Below are 19,841 nucleotides of genomic sequence, written 5' to 3' on the forward strand. Positions count from 1 at the left end.
CTTCTTCCCGAACGCAGCGCGTCTGCAGCGCGGCGGCGACAGCTACCGGACTGTCAAGAACGGGCAGACGGTGTACCTGCACCCGTCGAGCACGCTGTTCGAGGTCAACCCTCGGTGGGTGATCTACTTCGAGCTGGTGCTGACGAGCAAGGAGTACATGCGGAACAATATGCCGCTGCAGGCGGAGTGGCTGGTGGAGGTGGCGCCGCATTATTACAAGAAGAAGGATCTGGAGACGTTGGGATTGGAAAGAAAGATCAAGGGGCAGGGAGCGACGGGGGAGAAGAGTCGAGATTGAACACATACCTAGTTATACAGTGTAATCATATCCATTGTCTACCCTACTTGGTGTTTTGTAGTCCTTAAGATAGTAGATGCCTTAGGCACAAGGTACCATACAATGAACAATCCGGTTCACTTGGTAGTGGGGAAATCATAAACCAATAACAACCCGTTGATTTCAATTGACCGCGGCAGGAGAATTACCTCGGCTGTCCCCCTCTTCTCCCAGCCATTGAACCCCGGATATATCATCAATCAAGTGGAGTCGGGACATCATAGGCTTCCTTACACCTAACACATTCGAGACCGCAACAACATCTAGACCAACCTTCTCTCTCCTCTTCCACTAGAATACCTCAATAAATACCACTACCTACCACCCATCTCCCACCTCAAACCCAAAGACAACAAACAAAGAAATACAAAACCAAACCAGCAAAATGTCCAAAGCATTCACCCCCGCAGACGTCTCCTCGCACAACAGCCCCGACAAGGGCCTCTACATCATCATTGACTCCAACGTCTACGACGTGACCAACTTCGTGGATGAGCATCCTGGCGGCGCTAAGATCCTGAAGCGCGTTGCTGGCAAGGATGCTTCGAAGCAGTTTTGGAAGGTATCTTTCTTTACCCTTTTCCTTTTTTTCTTCACTCTTATTTTGTATGGTGTTTTTTCAAAGAGGGGAGGGGGGGGATATTTGAGGAATAAACGAATAGATATTTGATGAACAAAGCTGACGATAACGAATAGTACCACAACGAGTCCGTCCTGAAGAAGTACTCGCCCAAGCTTAAGATCGGCGAGGTCAAGGATGCTGCGAAGCTGTGAGGGATATCGATAATAATCTGTTATTATTATGAGTCGATTGGGAGATACCTATTTTCGAAAGGAAAGGAAAGAAAGATCTAAGATAAACCACGTGAACAAGGGGGAGATACACGACGATGTGAAGGACGTGACTTAGAGAATGTGCATAGTGTGGCTTCCGAACCGATGTCTGTCTGTTGTGTTTTTGACTAGAAGCATAGTGTTGTTATTTTTGGATCGCTAGATAAATCTGTATGCTACTTAAGTTATTCCCTATACTATCTGAGTATCTATTCATCTATCTATCTATATATTGTTCTACTTCGGACTTCTCGCTGGAATGATGTTCCATATATTTATTATACTCATGTATTCTGATTATCCATATAAAACTAACATAATACCCAAACAAATATCTCCAAGCATAAAATAGTACTTCCCTGTGGTATAAGTGCGATCGGTGAGAAGTAAACCGGGATATCTCACAACAAAAAAAAAAAACAAAAAAAAACAGACAAGTGAAAAAAAAGGGAAGGAGTGTTGTAAGTAAGCTATATACATTAAAACCCACGGAACAGATCATCATCCTCGGTAGTCAAGGCCGGAATAGGGGCCGGGATATCAAGGTCCAGATGAGCCGGGCTCCCCGCGCTCCACGGACTCGACGTCTTGCGCTTGCGTCGACCGGGCACGCGGTTGCGGTTCGACTCCGTCTGATCGATGAAGGCTTCCATGCGGACGGTGCCTACCGCGTCGAAGAAGTTCCCTGTGCCGGTGCTGGCTTCTGACGTGCGGTGGCTGAGGCTGCTCCGGCCGCTGTTCACACCCGGTCCCTGCGACGGGGTATGTGCCTCTGAGGAGCCTCGCGTGGACGCGATCGAGGGCATTGTGGCTTGGCTGGAGAAGTTGCGGAGGACGGGCATTCGCGTGGTGGGATTGCTGCGCTTGCGGGCGTGGTTCGAGAAGCGAGGCACTGTGGGCGGGTCGGCTGCTCCGTCTATTGAGTCGGCGGTTTCCAGCTCTAGGGGCAGCTCGGGGACCGGCTCTGGCTGGTTGAAGGACAACTTTGGTTTGGGCCCCGGGCGAGGCCGGCCTTTGGCGATCTTGATGGAGTCGCGGATTGGGTTCCGGCGGAGGGCTGGGGCGGGCACCGGTGACGAGAATTCCTCTTGTGGGGCGGGGGGTAGAGACGCGAGGTCTTGCACGCCCATTGTGGAGTGGCTTAGGAAGGAGAGGGCTGTCAGCCACACGTAGTGCCGTTCGATGCTCATGGCCGTGAATTTGAGTGCGCGTTGTGGTGTCAGAATGAGGATGGATCGGTTGAATTGATTTTGCGCGTTGGTCCCCTTGGGCAACGGGTTGTCATCCTTGACGTCGAGAACGGACTGGATTATCACTGCGAGGACGTTAGCGATCATGTACACGTACCAACATTATGAAGCGGAACGTACACTTTCTACCAGTTTTCCCGAGCAGCGCCGGCCCACTTGTTGGTTGCTTGCTGCTCCACATCACGGCTCGCTCATACGGAGCGAGCCAGACCCATCGTTTGTGCCGCACGCCGCTGTTGGTGATGCTCGCAGACACCTCGTCCGCGTTTCGACCCTCCCAGGAGTCCTTGGACTCGCCGACTACGCCGAATGATCTGCGTCGCCGGACGTACTTGAACATCCATTCTCCGACCATGGTCTGAGCTATCGCGTCGACCACGCTGGTTGGCTGGACCGACGTCGCCGCCGAATCCTCTCGTTCGTGGGCCAACGTGTGCGGCGCCGCACGGCGGACCGACCGGCGACGGCCCCCATACTTGCCCTGGTGCGCTGTGACATCGTCGTACGGGAGAGGTGGGTATCGAGGACTCTCAGGAGCTTGTGACGAGACGGACATGGCGGGGGAGGATCGGCTGCTCGGTCGTTCGGTGTGATCCGTCTGGGACATGGCAGCTGCAGACCGCACTCGTCGCAGGATTGGTCGGCGGGCAGCGGGTGCTCGCCCGCGGTCAGAGAAGTTTCGGGGGTTTGAAGGAGTCGGACTTTGTCGACCATCGCTTCCTTCAGCAGGGAATTTCCTGGAGCTCAATCGGATCGGAACCGGGAAGGGAGGCGGAATGTTCGACGCACCACTGGCGCTGGCGCTGTCAAAGGTCGGTTCACTCGGACTTCGGGCCCGTATCTTCTGATGGGCAGACGCCCCGTTGGAGATCATGGCCGCTCTGCGAATGTCCTGTTGCCGACCCCCCGAGGCCACTGTCCCGGTACGTTGTCGGGAGGTACCATCCACATCCCTCACACTGGAACCCGAGGCATGGAAGAGCTGAGAATCTGGATCGAGCAGATGTTCATCTTCAACCACTTCGGGCAAGACGGGGTCGTCTAGAGTTGAACGTTCTTCGGTGGAAACCAATTTCCCTCGTCTGAGTTTATAAGTGGCCGTTGGCCGGTTAAGGAAAGCGTCGTCGGTAAAGATATCCCTCGTGCTTTCGGGAGAACCCTCATCGCTCGACTCTTCAAATCCGGCGAACAAACTGCTCGATCGGAGCGGTCGCCTCATCCCTGTCTTGGATTCCTCGGACAGGGGCCCGTTGTCGTTGTTGCCAGGGTAGGCTTGCACACGGCCGGGCGGCTTACTCCGTGACGGAGCTTTCGGTGGCAGCGGCGGGGGCTGCACATCGCTGGGAGGTCTGGTCCTCGGGGGAGGAGCCCGATACGGCTGAATGGGCGGATCGCGATCGTTCTTGCTCGGTGGGAAGTCCGGTATGGCTGAGGGGAGCAAGCTTGCTGGTAGCTTGACAGGCCGCTGGTCGATGCGAATAGGCTCCGTCTGCATTCCCACTGTCTGATAACTCACCATGGGCCCAAAGTTGGCCTGACAGGAGACACTCTTGGTTTGTGGCGGGAGGACCACGCTTCCACGTGGTGAAGGAGGCTCTGAATGAGGCGGGTGGATTGCAATCATCGGAATTTGAAGACTGTCTGAACCCGCACCCTGCAGGGCGGGGCTGGGTTTCTCCGGCTCTGCGGCAAGTTCCTGCTCTGTCTGGACTGCCGTAGACACCGTGATCGCCCGCTTGGGAGCGGAAGGTTGGGGAAGTAATTCATCGAGCTTGGGTGTACGTGGAGGAGTTGGGATATCGCCAACGGTCTGGCACGACGTCGACACCATGTCAGCTGAGTCTGTCGATGTGCCGCTGTCCTTCGTCTGACCCGAGACATCCCTGTCATTTTGGGACAACGGGTATTCAAATTCTGGTGACATTGGAGACGGCGGCGGGGAATACTGGATACCCGTGTCTTGATACACAGCCTTTGTCGAGACCTTCACGGATGTATCTAACTCGGAGACACCGTCCACCTTGATTCCTTGACCGTCCACTCCGCTTTCCAGTGAGAGGCCGAGGATTCTCCGTGCCTTGGCCCCCATTCCCATCGTCTGGGATATTTGAGAGTGGACTGACGCAGGACGCTCTTCTGGGAGCGCCTCGGGGGAATCTGGGGCCATATCATCGTCCGCTAGATCGAATTCGTCTTCCTCGTCAAACGCCAATTCGTCCGCGAGATTCATCCCATCCGACTTGCCCGACGGGATGTTTGCCAGGCTGGCAACAGAGTACCGGACGTTGTGGAAGTCCCGGTAGTCGTCCTCGTTGGAGCTCACACTGGTGACGCTAGTCCGGCGTGGACCTTGACTGCTGGAAAGGATACTCGCGGAATCGCTGTCCTTTCCAAGGGCCTCTTCCTTGGCCGACGCGGCCTCGTCTGCATTCGTTGCAGCCGTAGAGCGGAACGAGCCAGCGGCTTGTGCTGCCGCCACTTCATTCAGGACAACCTTGAGACGACCTTCGACAACATGGACTTTGCGCTCCAGGGCCCGGCGATCCGTCTCCCACGACTCCCTCTCGCGGTCCCAGAGCTTCAAGGACCGCTCGAGTTCTTCATCTCGACCGCGTGCCTTCTTCTGGGCCTGGTCTAATTTTTTGCGAACGTCGCCAATGTTATCGAGCGCCGTATCACGCTCCTTGGCCAGCTCCGTGAGAGCGGAGGACGATCCGCCCTCCAGTAAGTTAAGCTGATGCTTCAGCGACCGGGTCTCCCGGGTGCTCTTGGCCAATCGATCGCTGAGGTCGTCATTCTCGATCCGCGAGTCATCCAAGGATCGTTCCAGTACATCAATAGCTTTAGTTTTGCCTTCCACGTCCCGTCGCAGGGCGAGGATCTCCGAGACTAGCGACGCATGCAGTGTGGGTGTGAACCTCCGAGGATCCAGCGGCGATATCGTGTCCTCATCCATGATATCTTCGTAGTCACTGGGGCGGTCAGGGGAGGCGTTCTCAGTCCGAAGAGAGAAATTTGAGGAGGAGTAACCCGCAGACGAGCCTCTTCGAGTCTGTGCGGGGTGGTCTGTCGGGGGAGTGGTTGAGGGTGTAGGAATTGCCCTCGTGGGAGGGCTCTGGGGAACCGCGTCTGTGGCCATCATTGAGCTCATTCGAATGGCCAAGCCACGCAATGATTCAAGATCGTCGCCCTTCAAGCGAACGGACCAAGTTGTCGCAGGAAATGGATGCCGACAGGCTTATCAGTCAAGCCGTTGTATACGCAGCACCCATTGGTTTGCGGGACACCGATGGTGGCCAATTGATAGATTGATGAGCCTGTCGAAGGCGCTGACCAGCAGCTTTGAGGTTCCGATTCGACGCGGCAGTACGTATTCTGCGAGGAAGCAATCAGTCACGTCAGGACGCGGAGGATAACTTGCGGGGTGCGGGACGGAGAAAGAGGAAAATGCTGAGACGGGTTGGGCACGCCACAGTGACGACTGACATGAAGTAGGTGGTGTTTTGTTTTGTTTTTTTTTTTTTTTTCCAGGCAGAGAGCGGAGATGCAAAGAAAGAAGCGCCCGGACGCGTTGCGAGATGACAATCCGTGAGGAGGCGAGTTCACGAAGCGGGGGGTGGCAAGCAGAAATGGGGAAATCGAGGTCGGAAGTTCCACCTGCCAGCAGTAAGGACTAGCGATTAACGACGCGGTCGAGATCCGCGAAACGGAGCGATTGACATTGACGCTGCTCTCCGAGACTAGTTCAATGGGACATCGAGTCTAGACAAATGACCAGGCCGCGGAGGAGGGAAAAGAGGACGACGAGATGGGAGAGAAGACCGTTGGATCATGACCGATCACGAACTACTAACTAGCCTTGCGGCATGGGGCCGGCGTGAGGAAGACCAGCCATGGCTTCTGCACTAACACGTTAGCCCATCCAGGGGGTGTTCGTTAGGGGGGGGGATGTGGAGAGCAAAGTAGGGGGTGGGGGGAGGAAGGACACATGCACCCGATTAGTGAGGAGGAGCCATCTCAGTGGTCCACACCAGCTGCCACAGACCTCAGTCTGGATAGAAAAGGTCCGATTAACAGCATGACGCGGGAAGGGATACGCGAATCAGACCAGACGATCCGAAGTGGGTGCGGTGGTCTGGATGACGAGTGGCTCTGGGATTATTGAGAGGGGGGGAAATCATCGTGAGCAACGACAGCTAGTGGACCAATAGTAGCAATTACACCGGAGGATTGAGGGGGCAAAAAGAAAAAGAAAGTAGAAATAATTACAGGAAGTCAAAAATAAACCAAGAAAGGTACTAGAGAGAAATTTAGATTAAACATTATTAAAATGAAATGAAACATTGGAATCCAGACGGCATTGAAGGCACAAATTAAGGGCAATGGGGACGCAGTATCAAAACCCAAAGCCACAATCAAACCGGGAACTGACAATGCGCCGGGAATGGATGAAAGAGAGACAGCTGAAACACGGAATTGATCGGCTGGGTTGGACCGGGATGGGAGAGAGAAAGAAAAAAGAAATTGAAGAAAAAGGGGGACAAAGAGAGAAGGGCAAAGGAAGTCAAAAGGTTGCGATGATTGGGAGATCCGCGCAAAAGTACCTGGAGTGGCTCTCAGTCAGTACTAAAGGGGGAGCTCAAGCTCAAGCTCAAAAAGACCAGACCCACCATGATCAAATGCATGGATGATTGGAATCTCCGGAGAATTAACCAATAATGAATGTGTCACAAGCATGAAGCGCAATATCGGCTTCAAGAATTCAAATCAGTCAAATGAATATGCACAGATGTCTTGCATCGGCTCAGGAGTCCAGGAGCATCTCTCTTCCTGACCCCTGTCCATCCGGTCTGTTCCCTCATCCACTTTCACTGAGATAAGATTAATTCCCTATATTATAGTCATACGATCATCCAGGGTCGAGCTGTGGCTCTGGAGTGCGATCGTCAAGACTTAATTTCCAAGGTCTTTGAGAGCCCCTGGTCCGTGTTTCAAATAGGGACACCAGATCAATAACAAATCATAATCGGAATAGTCATAGTAATACTAAACCGGAGAAAAGGATAGTCCAAATCCAACGATCACCGACCATGTCAACCCGCTGGAAATCTTAATAGGCAGCGCTCCGGAGCTCGGTCTGGTCTTCCGTCGACTTCGATCTCCACTTGTCTCTACAGTCAGAAAGATGCGACTCGTCCGAATCCGAGGCGCACTTGTCGTGGACTCGCGACGAGCTGATAGTGCGTGATTTGGGCAATACAAGTCAGCGCAAACGAGGCCTCCCTGACTCATGGCTCAGATGGTCGATCTCGGCATTGCCGTCGACTAGGAGAAAAATCCTCGATTCAGTGACCAGGAATCATTTCGATTCGACCGGATGCGTTTGCCGACAAGGACCCAGCCGTCAGGGACGACATACACGAGGTCTCAACACTCTTTTCGGCAAGACGTAAACAAAGGGAGGACCCGAGCGCGATCCTTGGATTTGATGACTGGATAGTGGATGGCCGAATTCAGTTTCCGCCCCGAAAGTTAAGACCGCTGGATCCACTCATTATTCCCACTAACGAGTCCTCCGTCAGGTACTGAGTCTGACCGTGACCCATTGTTGACTTGGTTTTGCTTCTTGGGAGTGTCTCGATGAAATCGTAGAAAGTATCGTTAATTTATTTTCGAGCGGTCGCTTTACCAAATAATCGTCCCCTATAATATGACTATAGCCCAGTTCTGCGGTGGACGAAATTGCCATTGAGATCGTACAGTCGAGGAAACCCGAGTGTGTGGGAAGGCAAGGATAGGTTGCTGCATGCTGCATGAGCAGAGCCAGAAGGCGGTGGCGGTGGCGGGTGAATGAGATTGGAAGCCATTTCCCCGGGTGTGTGTCTTGGCTACGATAGAAATGCTTCGTACTTTGCCAATCCTCAATGGGATATTGGATATACGACAACACTGCCACTCTACGGTGGTATCGCCATCTCCCGAGATAGCCATTCTCAATCGAGAAAAGCGAAACCGAGGAACGAAAAAGAAAAGGGAAGCCGAAAGGAGAAGAGGCAAAGAAAAGGCAACCGATGTGACAACGGCGGCGCAGTAAAAGAGTCCACTTTGTCGCGGTCACTTGACAGGTCACGATGCTCTGTCACGGAAGTGTCGAACTTCCCCATAAACGGACGAGTTTCTATCACCAAGACCAGTGATGACTGTCTCTCCACAGAAAATGGTGCATACGAAACTAGTGGCAGAGCCGGGGCCGCACCGTTTACGGATCAGCGGGACTGCAGCTGTCATTATTGCCAATGGAACCGCAGAGTGGCTTGGGGGTCACTTAGGAGGGCAGCTAACGGCCAGGCGACCACGGAAGCATGCAGGGTGCTGTGATGTGATGTGATGGATCGAAAGGATCATCACACGGGCCTGCCGACTCCTATTTTTATCGTCGCTTGATAAGGAAGTACTCGATGGATTATATGGCCAAAAGGGCATAAGCTGCGCGTGGCTATTTTCCAGCTATTATTTTTCTTGACTGAGTAGCTTGTGAAAATCTACACTATATATCTATATCTACTCAGATCAAGCTTCTCATTGATAGGAAATCAAACAGGTTCTGATGGAGTAATTTCCTGAAAAGTTCCATTAAAAGAAATCCAAACCTACTGACTATTTTCTGTGCCTTGTAGCAACACTTGGGACAATTCAAAGAGTAATTACCATGGAGTGAAACATGTCTATACCTATGAAGCCTAGAGTTAGGGACCACTCAACACCACTCCATGGAAAAACAACTCAAGACAGACCAGGAGGTCATAAGATTAAAGCAGCTGTCATCTTCCGACAAGATGTCAGACCGTTGCTGCCAGTAAACGTTCATCGACCAGGGTGCCCATTCCTGCATGACCCGGCAGCGCTGGCTATACACATCCATTTGGTTTATCTACGCCTCGGTGCTTGCTACTTTCCCATCGAGATTTGGGATAAGCCGAGACTGCACATGAAATTCAAGCCTCAACATCAGTGGCGTGTTTTGGAAATGCGGATGTCCAGTGGAAGTTTGATTACAGCCTATCTCGAGTTGGATCGGTTTACTGCAGAAAACCTCCGTTTGCCATGTGGAAGACTAAAAATGTTTGTCTAGCATGGCTACTTTCAAGGGGTATGCTGGATACATTTCAGGTACTGGGTTGACAAGGTTACGCTGCGAGGAAATCCAGTCTCCAAAAAATATCATCCTCCTCTGCCGTCAAGCTTTGAAGTGTACAGAAAACACACCATGTCGGCGTCGCTCATGAGCACGCCTTCGACAACTTCCAGCTTGTCTTCTGCTTTATGTATCTCTGCGTCGAATCGACAAAGTGCTTTATAGTTAAGTATCATGTCTACTCAGATCTCAAATGATTATGTCGTCTTCCACAAGAGAAAAGCATATCAAGAGATAAAACGACCAACAACTCATCCAATTTGATGGGGGCATCGATGTATCCACATTTCCAACCTCCCCGGTGGGATTATAATCCCATATGTCACCCACACTACTCTACCCAGAGCAGGATATGAGCGGAAGGTATTGCGAGTGGACTGCCGACGATGTCCTGGTAACTATACGTGTATAATTAGAATTCAGATCCGGAATGCGTCCTTCAATCTTTACACTCACGGGGATCTGGTTTCCCCAGAATAGAGAGTATGCTCAACTATGCACATCCGAAGATTAGTAGCCACCAGAGTTCAACCATCTTTTGGGTTGCAGATATCCTCAATGGGCACATCTGTGCAGGAGTCACCCGAAGCATCTGCCGGGCTTGCGGCGTCAGAAGTCCAATTCTGCATCAGTAGGGACTAGCTTCTGCTCCGCCATCTATAGCTTGCACCCCAATGCATGTTCCAAAAACAAAATGCTGTGGAGTATACCTATGTTAGTTGCACTGCAGGATAAAGTTCATATTGAGAGGCTTACGGCGGGTGGCTGTTTCTCTGCATGATCATTGCAGAAAATCAAGTCTAGCTACAATTAGATTCATGTGCAATAATAAACAAATCGCCACCTGCGCTTCTTCAGTACAGGTTGAGGATACAATTATAGGATTCTTTGAAACTTGACTTAGCTAGTAATTGAAATATTATAGTGGTCGATAGCACGCATGGAACCAGTGGTTTGGTGTTTGGCCATTGAACATGATGTATGAATCACGAACCGATATGCCACAAGATAAATTGCTTGTCCAATATCAAGCAAAATCCCTTACTCACGTCGACACGCAGAGCAAGGGAAATGAGATCATGAACAACGACGAAGACAGCCGCACGGTGAGGGTACACAAAGGAGAGTTCCCTTATAGTTTACCCATCTGATGCTATGACAAGGCTTAGCCGATATACAGAGTCTAGCTTGAAGACAAGATCGCTGACCGGGTGAGATTCGGGATTTCCCGGTCCAGACCAACTTGATTGATATGAGTCACTCAGTCTGGACGAAGTTGAAACAGTAGGTGTTCCTGCTTATCACTTCCCTTTCGTTCGAATCTATCACGATCACGAGCTTTGGAACCCCTCTCTGACTAATAATTAGCGGCTGATGAGGGGTATATATTCCAGTGATGTTGGAGACAGATGCTTAATGAGAGGACTGTCGTCGATCTTCTGGTACATGATCAGATAAACCGTGTCGGATTCAACATTTCGTGACATTTTTGGTTTCTAGCTGTACGCTCACTAAATTTCCTCAGATCTAACCCTGAGTTGAGTGAGTACTGCCCTTCCTGGACCAACATGAAGTCATTATAATAACGATAGCTATGCAGGAACTGTCCATTAGCCACGAGGATTAGAACCTACCATGTCGAACAATCCGCCCCTCCAAGTGCTCCTCTTCGACGTATTCGGGACAACCCTATCCTGGAGAGACGCCGTCACGCGAAGTCTCCAAGGAGCAGCCACAAAAGCGCTGAATGAGTCCCGCGAGTCACTTTCACCAGACGAGCACGAGCGGGCATCAGCACTGACCTATCAAGACTGGTTAGCCATCGCCGAAGAATGGCGCGAGTCCTACAACCACTTCACGCACAACTTCGACCCGTCGTCAGGTTTCATGCTCGTCGACCAGCACCACTACGAGTCCCTGTGCGACATCCTCCAACGCCGCAAGCTGGACGGAGTCTTCACAGACGGCGAAAAGCGGGAGTTAGCGCTCAGCTGGCACCGGCTAGATCCGTGGGCGGACACCGTGCAGGGTCTGGCTATGCTCAGCAGCAAGTTCAAGACCTGCACGCTGTCCAACGGCAATGTGTCACTGCTGGAGGATCTGGTGAAACACGCCTCTCTGCCATTCACCGATATCGCCAGCGCGGAGCACTTCGGGGCGTACAAGCCCTCGCCTAAAGTGTATCTGGGAGCGGCGGGCCGGTTTGGAATGCAGCCCAACCAGTGTGCGATGGTGGCTGCGCATCTGAGTGATTTGAAGGCCGCAAAGGCCTTGGGGTTCCAGACAATTTATGTGGAGCGACCTCAGGAGGAGAATCTGGATCCGGAGCAGGCTCGGCGGGAGGGGTATGTGGATTTGTGGATAGATGAAGAATCTGCTGGGTTCGTGGAAGTTGCAAAGCGGTTGGGAATTTCTGTGACGGGTGAAGTATAAATTGGTGATTGGTGACTGCGAACATGGGGAGGTTGATTGTTATTATACTTGATAGACTCATATCATCTTCACATGGCGATGTTTAACGCTCCTATCACTGGATTATTTTCATGTACTTCTTCTTCCCTAAAAGAGAAAGAGAGAGATTGACAGAACTGCGTACAAAATACCTTAGCCACTCTGACTTCTGTCACTATTCCCTTATCATTCACGTCACAAATGTGTCATTGTGACTGTGATGGGATCACGGCATTACCAGCCCGCCTTGTTGCCTTTCCAACTCCTCTTACTCTCTTGATTCAAGCCCACTACCTCTCGCTTCCCCCTTCCCTAATTTCAACCAACTAGCTACTTCTTACTTCTTCATTCTGAACCACACTGTCAATCTCAATCTCATCTTCCTCATCTCAATCTACCACCTTGATTTATCCCAGCTACTGCACCAAATTATTGAACAGTACCTTGGTAAGGTACACAACTGACCAGCAACCTTAGTATTTTAACTTACAAGGATCAAGATGTCAGCATCTGCCTCTTCGTCTAGCAACTATTCAGCCACTGAAAGCTTCCGACCGCTCCTGGAGGCAATTGTCGACCAGCACTACTGCAGATATGACCACTTAGTCGCCGTAACTTTTTACTGAAGGCTGATCTCACCACGGCGCACAAAGATGTTAAGAACTTTCCGCATATCCTCGCAACACTCGGATGAGCCCCTGCTGAAGAAATCAAACTCAATCAGAGACAAAGCATAGACTTTTTTTTTATAGAAATTATTCTCTTTTGCATTTACTTGCTTCCATGGGACCATGGTGCATGATACTCATAAGTTCCATGCTGTTACCTGTGCCTCACAATTTCCGCTTTCTTGTTCATATATACAGCCATAGACACTGCCAACCCATCCCCTTAAACCTAAGATGGTTCATCCTTGTCGTCCATAAACAACCGCAGTATCGCTTTGGCAACTTCAACGCCATCATGCTCCAGATGTGCCGTCTCGGCCGCCTGACCCGCATGCTCAAGATCCTTAATCCCGCCGCGATCCACCCTCATCTGGATCTGTCGTTTCACCATGTCCTCGTCAAACGCCAAATGCGCTTGAGTCGTAAACAGCCGGTCCGGGATGTACAACCCCTGAACAGGCGTATGCTCGCTGCGCCCCCAGCACAGTACCTCGGTGTCCGCGGTGAGCAGCTCGTGCCCTGCAGACGCAGAAGTGGGCAGCGTGAGAACCTGGTCCTGGTGCATCTGGTGCAAGTGGACGTGGTCCTCGCGCGTGCCGAAGAGACGGCGGCCGACGGGCGTGAGCATGATGCGGCAGTGACCCAGTTCCCAGTCTTGCGAGGGAGTGGGCCCAACGGAGCCGCCGAGGAGGCGGGCGAGGAGCTGGTGGCCGAAGCAGACGCCCACGAAGTGGAACTCCGGGCGTTTGATCCAGAGAGCCCTGAGGAGCTCCAGCAGGTCCAGGATCCATTGGTTGTTCCCGTGCGCATCGTACATGCTGCCCGTGATGAGCAGGCCGTCAAAGCCGTCGAATTCCTGCACGGTTGGGACGCGGCCGCCTTGTTCGGACACGACGAAAACTTGGTCCGTCTCCACGCCCAGAGGCGGACGATGGGCGCGTCCAGCTTTGGCAAAGTGCGAGTGGATAATGCGGCCAAAGGAGCCGCGCTCCGAGTATGTGTCTGGGTGAGGCTTGTCGGTCTCGAGGACCATCAGGCGTATGATGGGCGCCGATGGCGTGGGTTTGTAGGTCTGATCCATGCTGTGTAGATACTTGCCTGCTGATATGGTGGTAACCGAAAATCCAGCAACTTGGTTGTGCCAGAGGAGAAAGAAATTGGGCGACTTAAAAGGAATGCGACATAGCGCACGGTATCTTTCTAGGCTGCAGCTTTACCTGCAGATGCCAAGTGAATCATGGAACCCATCAAGGCATGGGATGAATGACGTCATCATTTTCGCGCTTTCGTAAATCGTAAAACGGGCGGAAATGAGATCGGTTGGCTAATGAACAAGTCCATGTCTCTCAGCTTATTGCAAATGCACCTGGACGTGCGGTGGGCAATGTGGGTAGGATTAAGAAGAAGAATAGATACTATATATCAAGGCAGTCGAGGCTATAATTTAATTTTTATACTATCAAGACCGGAAGATTTAACAAGAATTGATAGATCAGGGGATTCAGGAACATCACGTGTACCTGGTAGTTGATTATGTCAGGATAGACAGGGGAAAACCAATCATATGCCTCGCTGCATGATGTCATTCGTTTCCATTCCATCTCAACACCTCGAGTCAGGTCTATTCGACGTCATAAGAGTCTACATACGACCCAAAAACTCGGTGATTTGCACACACATTACTGTATATGTTGCTTGGCTGTTCTACTAAATTTTAGGCCACTTTCACTTGTTATACAGAGAATCAGACTTCATCTACTAAGTGATTGGACCATATAGCTCCCATCCACTTTATCCACCCGCCCAGGTACCTGAGTTGACAATATGTTAACCCCTCCGTCACATGAGGTGATATGCAGATTCTTGAGAACCCCGTTGTAATTGTCTTTCTGCGGATGAGATCGCATATTGGATGGGATCACAGGAAGAGACAGTCCGGTTGTTTCATGCGCGCCGCTGGTCTTCCCATGTATCTATTCTTCTCTTTTGCTCACTACCAGATGCACATTTCAACGTAGTGTAGTCTAATTTCTACGTGCTACCAAAAATCCACTTGGGTGATAAAATTTGATGGTTTATACAGTTATGCAGGTGGTCAATAATTGGTTGTCCTTGTTCTTATTCAAGGCAGGAAAGATGCAATTCTTGAAACCTTTACTACATCCATCGACTACTTTGGACTCAATACCATTCAAATTGGGCTATAACTTCTCCAAAGACAGAGTAAATCGCGATAGACAGCGATGAACGGATGATTTGGAAGAGTCAGATCTCGTGAGACGGGTCTGGGAGTCTTAAAGTGGAACAGAAAAGACCGTCCTGCTTCCCATTTACGTGAATTTTCTCCGACACTTCCCTCGCGTACCCGGCGTTAGGCTCGCAAAGTATCTGCTTAGAGATCCTACAAGATCGTTGATCTGGAAAAGTCTTCTAAAAAGAGGTCGATGGTAGAGAGTTCTACTACAGTGAGAAACTTGGTCTCCAGGTAGGTCTGAATTGGAAGTGCTCATTGAAAACTGATACCCTACAGAGCGTAGAAATCATCAAACAAAGCCTCCGAAGAGAGCCAGTCTGTTTACCAGACACTCTCTGGCATATGCTCGAAACGAAAAGCTTGATCAATTAGCAGATAGATTTCGGAATGCGGACGTCTGCGAGGCCCCATTGAGACTATTTGCGAGAAACATACAGCGAGGCCTGGAAGCTTATTTTGTTTTGCGCTAATGGAGTGCACCAGGGCAGTCAGAATCCTCTATGTGCGCAGCTAAAACAGTGACATCGACATGCCGTTTGATGTGGGAACCAAAACCCAAGTGCTGAAGATCCATAGCAGATGGCTTGACTACAGAGCAACACATGAGACTCCTTGCAAGGCTTTTGTCCCGGGCAACATGGCCACTTCTTTACTTTATGTGATCATATCCTTGAAGTGTTGGCCAGAGAGGCATTTGGAAGAACATTGAAACGGACTTATATGCGATGTCTGGCACAGTTGTATTGAAACACAATTGTATACATCGTCGAAGTACAATACCTCATAGTCCTCACTAAATCGTTCGTAGTCCCTCGGCGTAGAACCGTGATCATCTTTACTGTAGGTGGACGCACCCGCCTTCAGTAAGATGTCCACGGCCTCCGAAAACCGGCCGTGGGAAGCGAAGTGTGAAGCAGACCTGCTGCCTATGTATACTCTATCGACATCCGGCTTCAGCAGCACCGAAAGATCAGAATTGCGTCTCTTATTTACAAAGAGGAAGGCCGCTGTTCTATTGTATGGAGCTTGGGTTTTCATACTACATTGCGGAAGACATCAATCTTGTCGTGTATTGTTGTGAATCCAACAGCATCAAACGGGCGGTTTGCCAGCTGCCGACGTCAATGGGATAGTTGAATACTTACCTAGTTTATATGGAATAGGCTCCTTGGTACGGAGTACTGTGTCCGACCTTGATCCTGACACGAGCGAACAGAAGCGGATAAAAGAGAAAATTGTAAGATATAATCTGATCATGAAAGATCGAGCACCCCGGATTCAATATGGACTATTTTAATTTCACGAAGCCTTACCTCTAAAGGATTGTCAGCATCTTTTGAGTACATATGTCCAGAAATACTCAAGCCCCACTGCACCGTTGCTCCCCGCAGGCTCTGGGATCTATATCGTCCCCCCACAGGGCCGAAAAGGTGCAGAAGCGCTGGAAATTGGCTTGCTTGTGTACCTTGCCGGGGGAAACGGGAGAAGAAGGTAAAGTCTATGGTACTTAGCCTCAGTATTGTATTTTGCTTACAAACCGCAGTGTTTTGGTTCATCGCCTTGTCAAGAGTGTGTTGCATCAGAGTCTGTGTGTATCTTTGATATCTTGCAAAAATAAACGCCGCAAGATCGCCCGGGAGAATACGCAGGAATCAATCATTGATGCAATTCATAATTACATATGTTGCAGCATGGTACTCATGATGATGTTCAGCATCTGAGACAAAATTATACAACAGGCCGCCTCACCTCAGCATGCTGTTGAATGCTTGCACTTGTTTCTTTCCTCTCCAGGTACGAGGTTGGGTTTCTATGCAGATCCACATAAGTCAAACTACTAAGGGGTCGGGGTCTCTTACTAGAAGGACAGAGGAAGATCAAAATAGGGTATATTAAGTAAGTCCCAGCATGGTCACTCACTCCAAGCCCTACATCCAATCTAGTTTGCAAGAGAGCTTCAACAGCGCACTAGTCTAAGCAAACCCAGTCTGTCTCCCTTACCTACCTTACGATCCTTCCTCACGGAAGTAGCTAAGTAAAGTAGAGTAACTCCTCTACAATCCTCCAACCCGAAAAAAACTAAGAAGGGGCAAAGTTAGTAGGTGATCCGCAATTTCCCGACGGGGAACGGAGTAGAACCCCCCTAACTAGTCCTAGACCTGAAGTTGAAGGGCGTACCGATAGTCAGTTAGTGGGTGGATCCGCGGAGGACATTTCCCCTGTCTGCTTGTCATATTCATAACAGGGTTATTTTTCTCGCTATTCGAATTTTTTTTTCTTTCATTCTTTTTTGGTCTTCGGTAAGTGCGTACTACGCTTGAGACATTAAGCCTCGGGCGTGGCATGCCATGCATGCTATGCTATGTCATGCAAGATGGGAGATGTGCCGGGATTATGCACAAGCGGGCGAGATATGCAATGCGGGTGGGTGTTGGTGTCGTATATGCTTGCTACGTTACTCTATCCTACAAACTCTACTGTACCTGCTGGTATCATGTATACGAGCCGTAGATAGAAAAGGGGTTACAAAGTAAAAGGAATGAAGAGGAAGGGAGAAATGAAAGAAAAAAAAACAAGAGAAGGGAAGGTACTAGGTGAAGAGTTGAAACAGCCTAACAAGGCTTCTAAAGGAAGAAGAAGAAAACATCGAGCGGCATGGTATCTAATTCCGTCGACTCCTCCGGAAGGTTGCATGAGACTCGGTTTGATTGTGATGGGACAATGTTAATATAAAATCCACAGTGTGGTATTCGGGTCACTAGAGCGAGCTAGTGAGCCACCTTCCTGCTGATTTGATGAATGATATCAATAGAAACGAGAAAGAAGTAGGAGAAAATATTACTTAAAGAGTAAATAAATAGATGAAAATTTCAGTCACCGTGCGTTATTAGTCGGTCCGGTAGCCGACTTAGCCTAGGCTTCGGACCGTCCGACACGTGGGATTAAAGGCATAAAATAATAACCATGACAATATGAAAAGTGGGGACAGAAAGATACATAGGTAGTAATTGACTAGAGGGCTAGAGGGTATGTAAGCTGTACTTGGGCGGAGGATGGACCCCCCTGCGACCACACACAGCACCAATGGATAGGGCGACAGGGATTAAAAGGTCGAAGACATGATGAGGAATACTCATAGCTGACCCAATGGTTGTCCCATTTCCATTAGCAATTGGAAGATCATGGCATACTAGGGTAGTCACTCCGAGAATATGCTGTAGGGATAGGGCATATCCATACCTAATAGATCGCTAGGCACGGAGTAGAAACTGCCAGTAACTCAATGAGCCGAAATCGGACCGAAGGGCCTAAATCAACGATGCTCTTATATAGTACCTCCTCTGGGTACTGGCAGGCAGTACTGGTATATCCTCGTTAGCTCCCGTGGAACCTCCGTACCCGCCATGGACCGGCCCGGCATCTGTCCCGACCAGACGGCCGCATGCATCGAGACTTGGGGGAGGGCTCGGTCCGCACGCCAGGGGACAGACAGTTCTTGATTAGGAATTGATTAGACAAAGACAAGGGTCGGGGAAATAGTCTCCCCTGTCAGATTCTCTCTAGGTTGTTACAGATCTTTCTTCTTTGGTGATGGGGAGAAGGGAAACGAGACGAGGGGAGAAGACGAAGGGACGAAGGGGAAGGGAGGGAAAAAGTACCTGCCTACTTCCCTAGTCTCCGTTGGAGTATGTAGAAAGGGGCCGAAAAGACCTCCCCACCATCCGGGCGATTGGTGATGATCGTAAGCTGTCATAAAGGTTAGTACCGTAGGTAGGGAACTAGGTACAGAACGTTTGACATGTGACATTGGTTTTCTCTCAGGATCCAAGATGGGATAGTGATGGCACCAAAGTAGAAGATCCGAGCAGAGAGCCTTGGCTCCACGCATACCGTGCTTGCTACACCCATCACAATCGATCAACACGCAAGGAAGCAAGGGTCTACTGCCACATGGTATTACATCATCAATGTCTCAAACTAGCACAGACTCCGACCCCAAGGGATACATGGAGTTGATCAGGATCAGATTATCGAACTAACCACACCGGCGGCGTCAAGTATCCCGAAGATCAGGAAGACTCATTTTAGCATGGCCCCCAAACGTCGCGGAAGTTCAATGTCGTTCCCCGTTTGGAGTCGCCAGTCCCGACTCCTCGCCAGTGGGTAGAAGACTAGAAGTTTTGGACAGACAAAACAGTGGAGCTCATTGAGGGCTGAAGCCTGAGGATGATGTAATGATTCGGTGTTCAGTTTTGAGTGGGGTATATGTCAAATTCTAGAGACATCCTTCAATGTGGCCCAGGAATCATACTTTGTGTACGTATGTACGTACTCTGTACATGGTAAGATGTACGGTGCCGACTACTGTGTAGAGGAGGAGCCGAGCTTCTGGAGTTTCTGTTCGCTACCGAATGAGCACGACTCGCTTCGCCTCGAACCAAGGACCGTTGTACTCTAGACCCGTGGATGAACATAACGTGCTACTCCGCAGGGGTGCGAGTAAATCTGTCATATCTACTAGTCAATAGTTACTCCGAAGGGCTACTCCGTATAGCCGTGCCTAATGCTTCGAAAATCATCACCGTCCCTCCCTATGGTGTTTTATTTATTTTTCTCGTGGTAAAGAGCACAGAGCACTCTGTTGGAGCATGATCCCTGATCATCAGGATCGAGTGGCACGGGAGGGGAGCTACCTTAGCTACCTAGTAGCTATTCTTGACTGGACTGATTGCTTATACTGCTATGATGACCTGGCACAAAGCCAGCCAATCCACCATGGAATCGACTCTGAGAGAATAGATACTAGGTATACTTCTGGTAATTCCGTAACTCCGGCCTTCCGGGTGGACCA

The 19,841-nt window shown here is 50.3% G+C and overlaps 6 protein-coding genes across 6 annotated transcripts; 4 read left to right on the forward strand and 2 right to left on the reverse strand.

Moving 5' to 3' along the window:
- The first annotated feature begins 541 nt into the window (after positions 1–541).
- On the forward strand, positions 542–1,377 carry BDW47DRAFT_388 (cytochrome b5-like heme/steroid binding domain-containing protein). Its single transcript, XM_024818889.1, has 2 exons — positions 542–899; positions 1,034–1,377. Exons 1-2 carry the CDS (start codon positions 723–725, stop codon positions 1,109–1,111), a joined length of 255 nt encoding a protein of 84 aa, XP_024676425.1. The 5' UTR covers positions 542–722; the 3' UTR covers positions 1,112–1,377.
- A 273-nt stretch (positions 1,378–1,650) lies between these two features.
- On the reverse strand, positions 1,651–5,560 carry BDW47DRAFT_121528 (putative nuclear migration protein; the record flags this gene model as incomplete). The annotated part of the gene is made up of 2 exons (XM_024815643.1): positions 1,651–2,486; positions 2,542–5,560. The coding sequence occupies 2 exons, from the start codon at positions 5,558–5,560 to the stop codon at positions 1,651–1,653; spliced, it is 3,855 nt and encodes a 1,284-aa protein (XP_024676426.1).
- A 2,852-nt stretch (positions 5,561–8,412) lies between these two features.
- On the forward strand, positions 8,413–8,912 carry BDW47DRAFT_97099 (uncharacterized protein). Its single transcript, XM_024820352.1, has one exon. It carries the CDS (start codon positions 8,618–8,620, stop codon positions 8,807–8,809), a length of 192 nt encoding a protein of 63 aa, XP_024676427.1. The 5' UTR covers positions 8,413–8,617; the 3' UTR covers positions 8,810–8,912.
- A 2,097-nt stretch (positions 8,913–11,009) lies between these two features.
- BDW47DRAFT_414 (haloacid dehalogenase, type II) lies at positions 11,010–12,136 on the forward strand. The gene has a single exon (XM_024818963.1). The coding sequence runs from the start codon at positions 11,252–11,254 to the stop codon at positions 12,047–12,049; it is 798 nt and encodes a 265-aa protein (XP_024676428.1). The 5' UTR covers positions 11,010–11,251; the 3' UTR covers positions 12,050–12,136.
- Positions 12,137–12,811: 675 nt separating this feature from the next.
- Positions 12,812–14,140, reverse strand: BDW47DRAFT_97105 (type 1 glutamine amidotransferase). The gene has a single exon (XM_024820353.1). The coding sequence runs from the start codon at positions 13,814–13,816 to the stop codon at positions 12,965–12,967; it is 852 nt and encodes a 283-aa protein (XP_024676429.1). The 5' UTR covers positions 13,817–14,140; the 3' UTR covers positions 12,812–12,964.
- A 313-nt stretch (positions 14,141–14,453) lies between these two features.
- On the forward strand, positions 14,454–14,831 carry BDW47DRAFT_97106 (uncharacterized protein). Its single transcript, XM_024820354.1, has one exon. It carries the CDS (start codon positions 14,589–14,591, stop codon positions 14,751–14,753), a length of 165 nt encoding a protein of 54 aa, XP_024676430.1. The 5' UTR covers positions 14,454–14,588; the 3' UTR covers positions 14,754–14,831.
- Positions 14,832–19,841: the final 5,010 nt, after the last annotated feature.

This window comes from Aspergillus candidus, assembly GCF_002847045.1.
Source record: "Aspergillus candidus strain CBS 102.13 unplaced genomic scaffold BDW47scaffold_1, whole genome shotgun sequence".
NCBI lineage: Eukaryota > Fungi > Ascomycota > Eurotiomycetes > Eurotiales > Aspergillaceae > Aspergillus > Aspergillus candidus.

Excerpts from the sequence above, each read along its gene's own strand:
- BDW47DRAFT_388 (XM_024818889.1), top strand. The coding sequence starts at position 723 with ATGTCCAAAGCATTCACCCCCGCAGACGTCTCCTCGCACAACAGCCCC. Across the intron at positions 900-1,033 it reads CTTCGAAGCAGTTTTGGAAG|TACCACAACGAGTCCGTCCT; the intron begins GTATCTTTCTTT and ends GATAACGAATAG.
- BDW47DRAFT_97099 (XM_024820352.1), top strand. The coding sequence starts at position 8,618 with ATGACTGTCTCTCCACAGAAAATGGTGCATACGAAACTAGTGGCAGAG.
- BDW47DRAFT_414 (XM_024818963.1), top strand. The coding sequence starts at position 11,252 with ATGTCGAACAATCCGCCCCTCCAAGTGCTCCTCTTCGACGTATTCGGG.
- BDW47DRAFT_97105 (XM_024820353.1), bottom strand. The coding sequence starts at position 13,816 with ATGGATCAGACCTACAAACCCACGCCATCGGCGCCCATCATACGCCTG.
- BDW47DRAFT_97106 (XM_024820354.1), top strand. The coding sequence starts at position 14,589 with ATGCAGATTCTTGAGAACCCCGTTGTAATTGTCTTTCTGCGGATGAGA.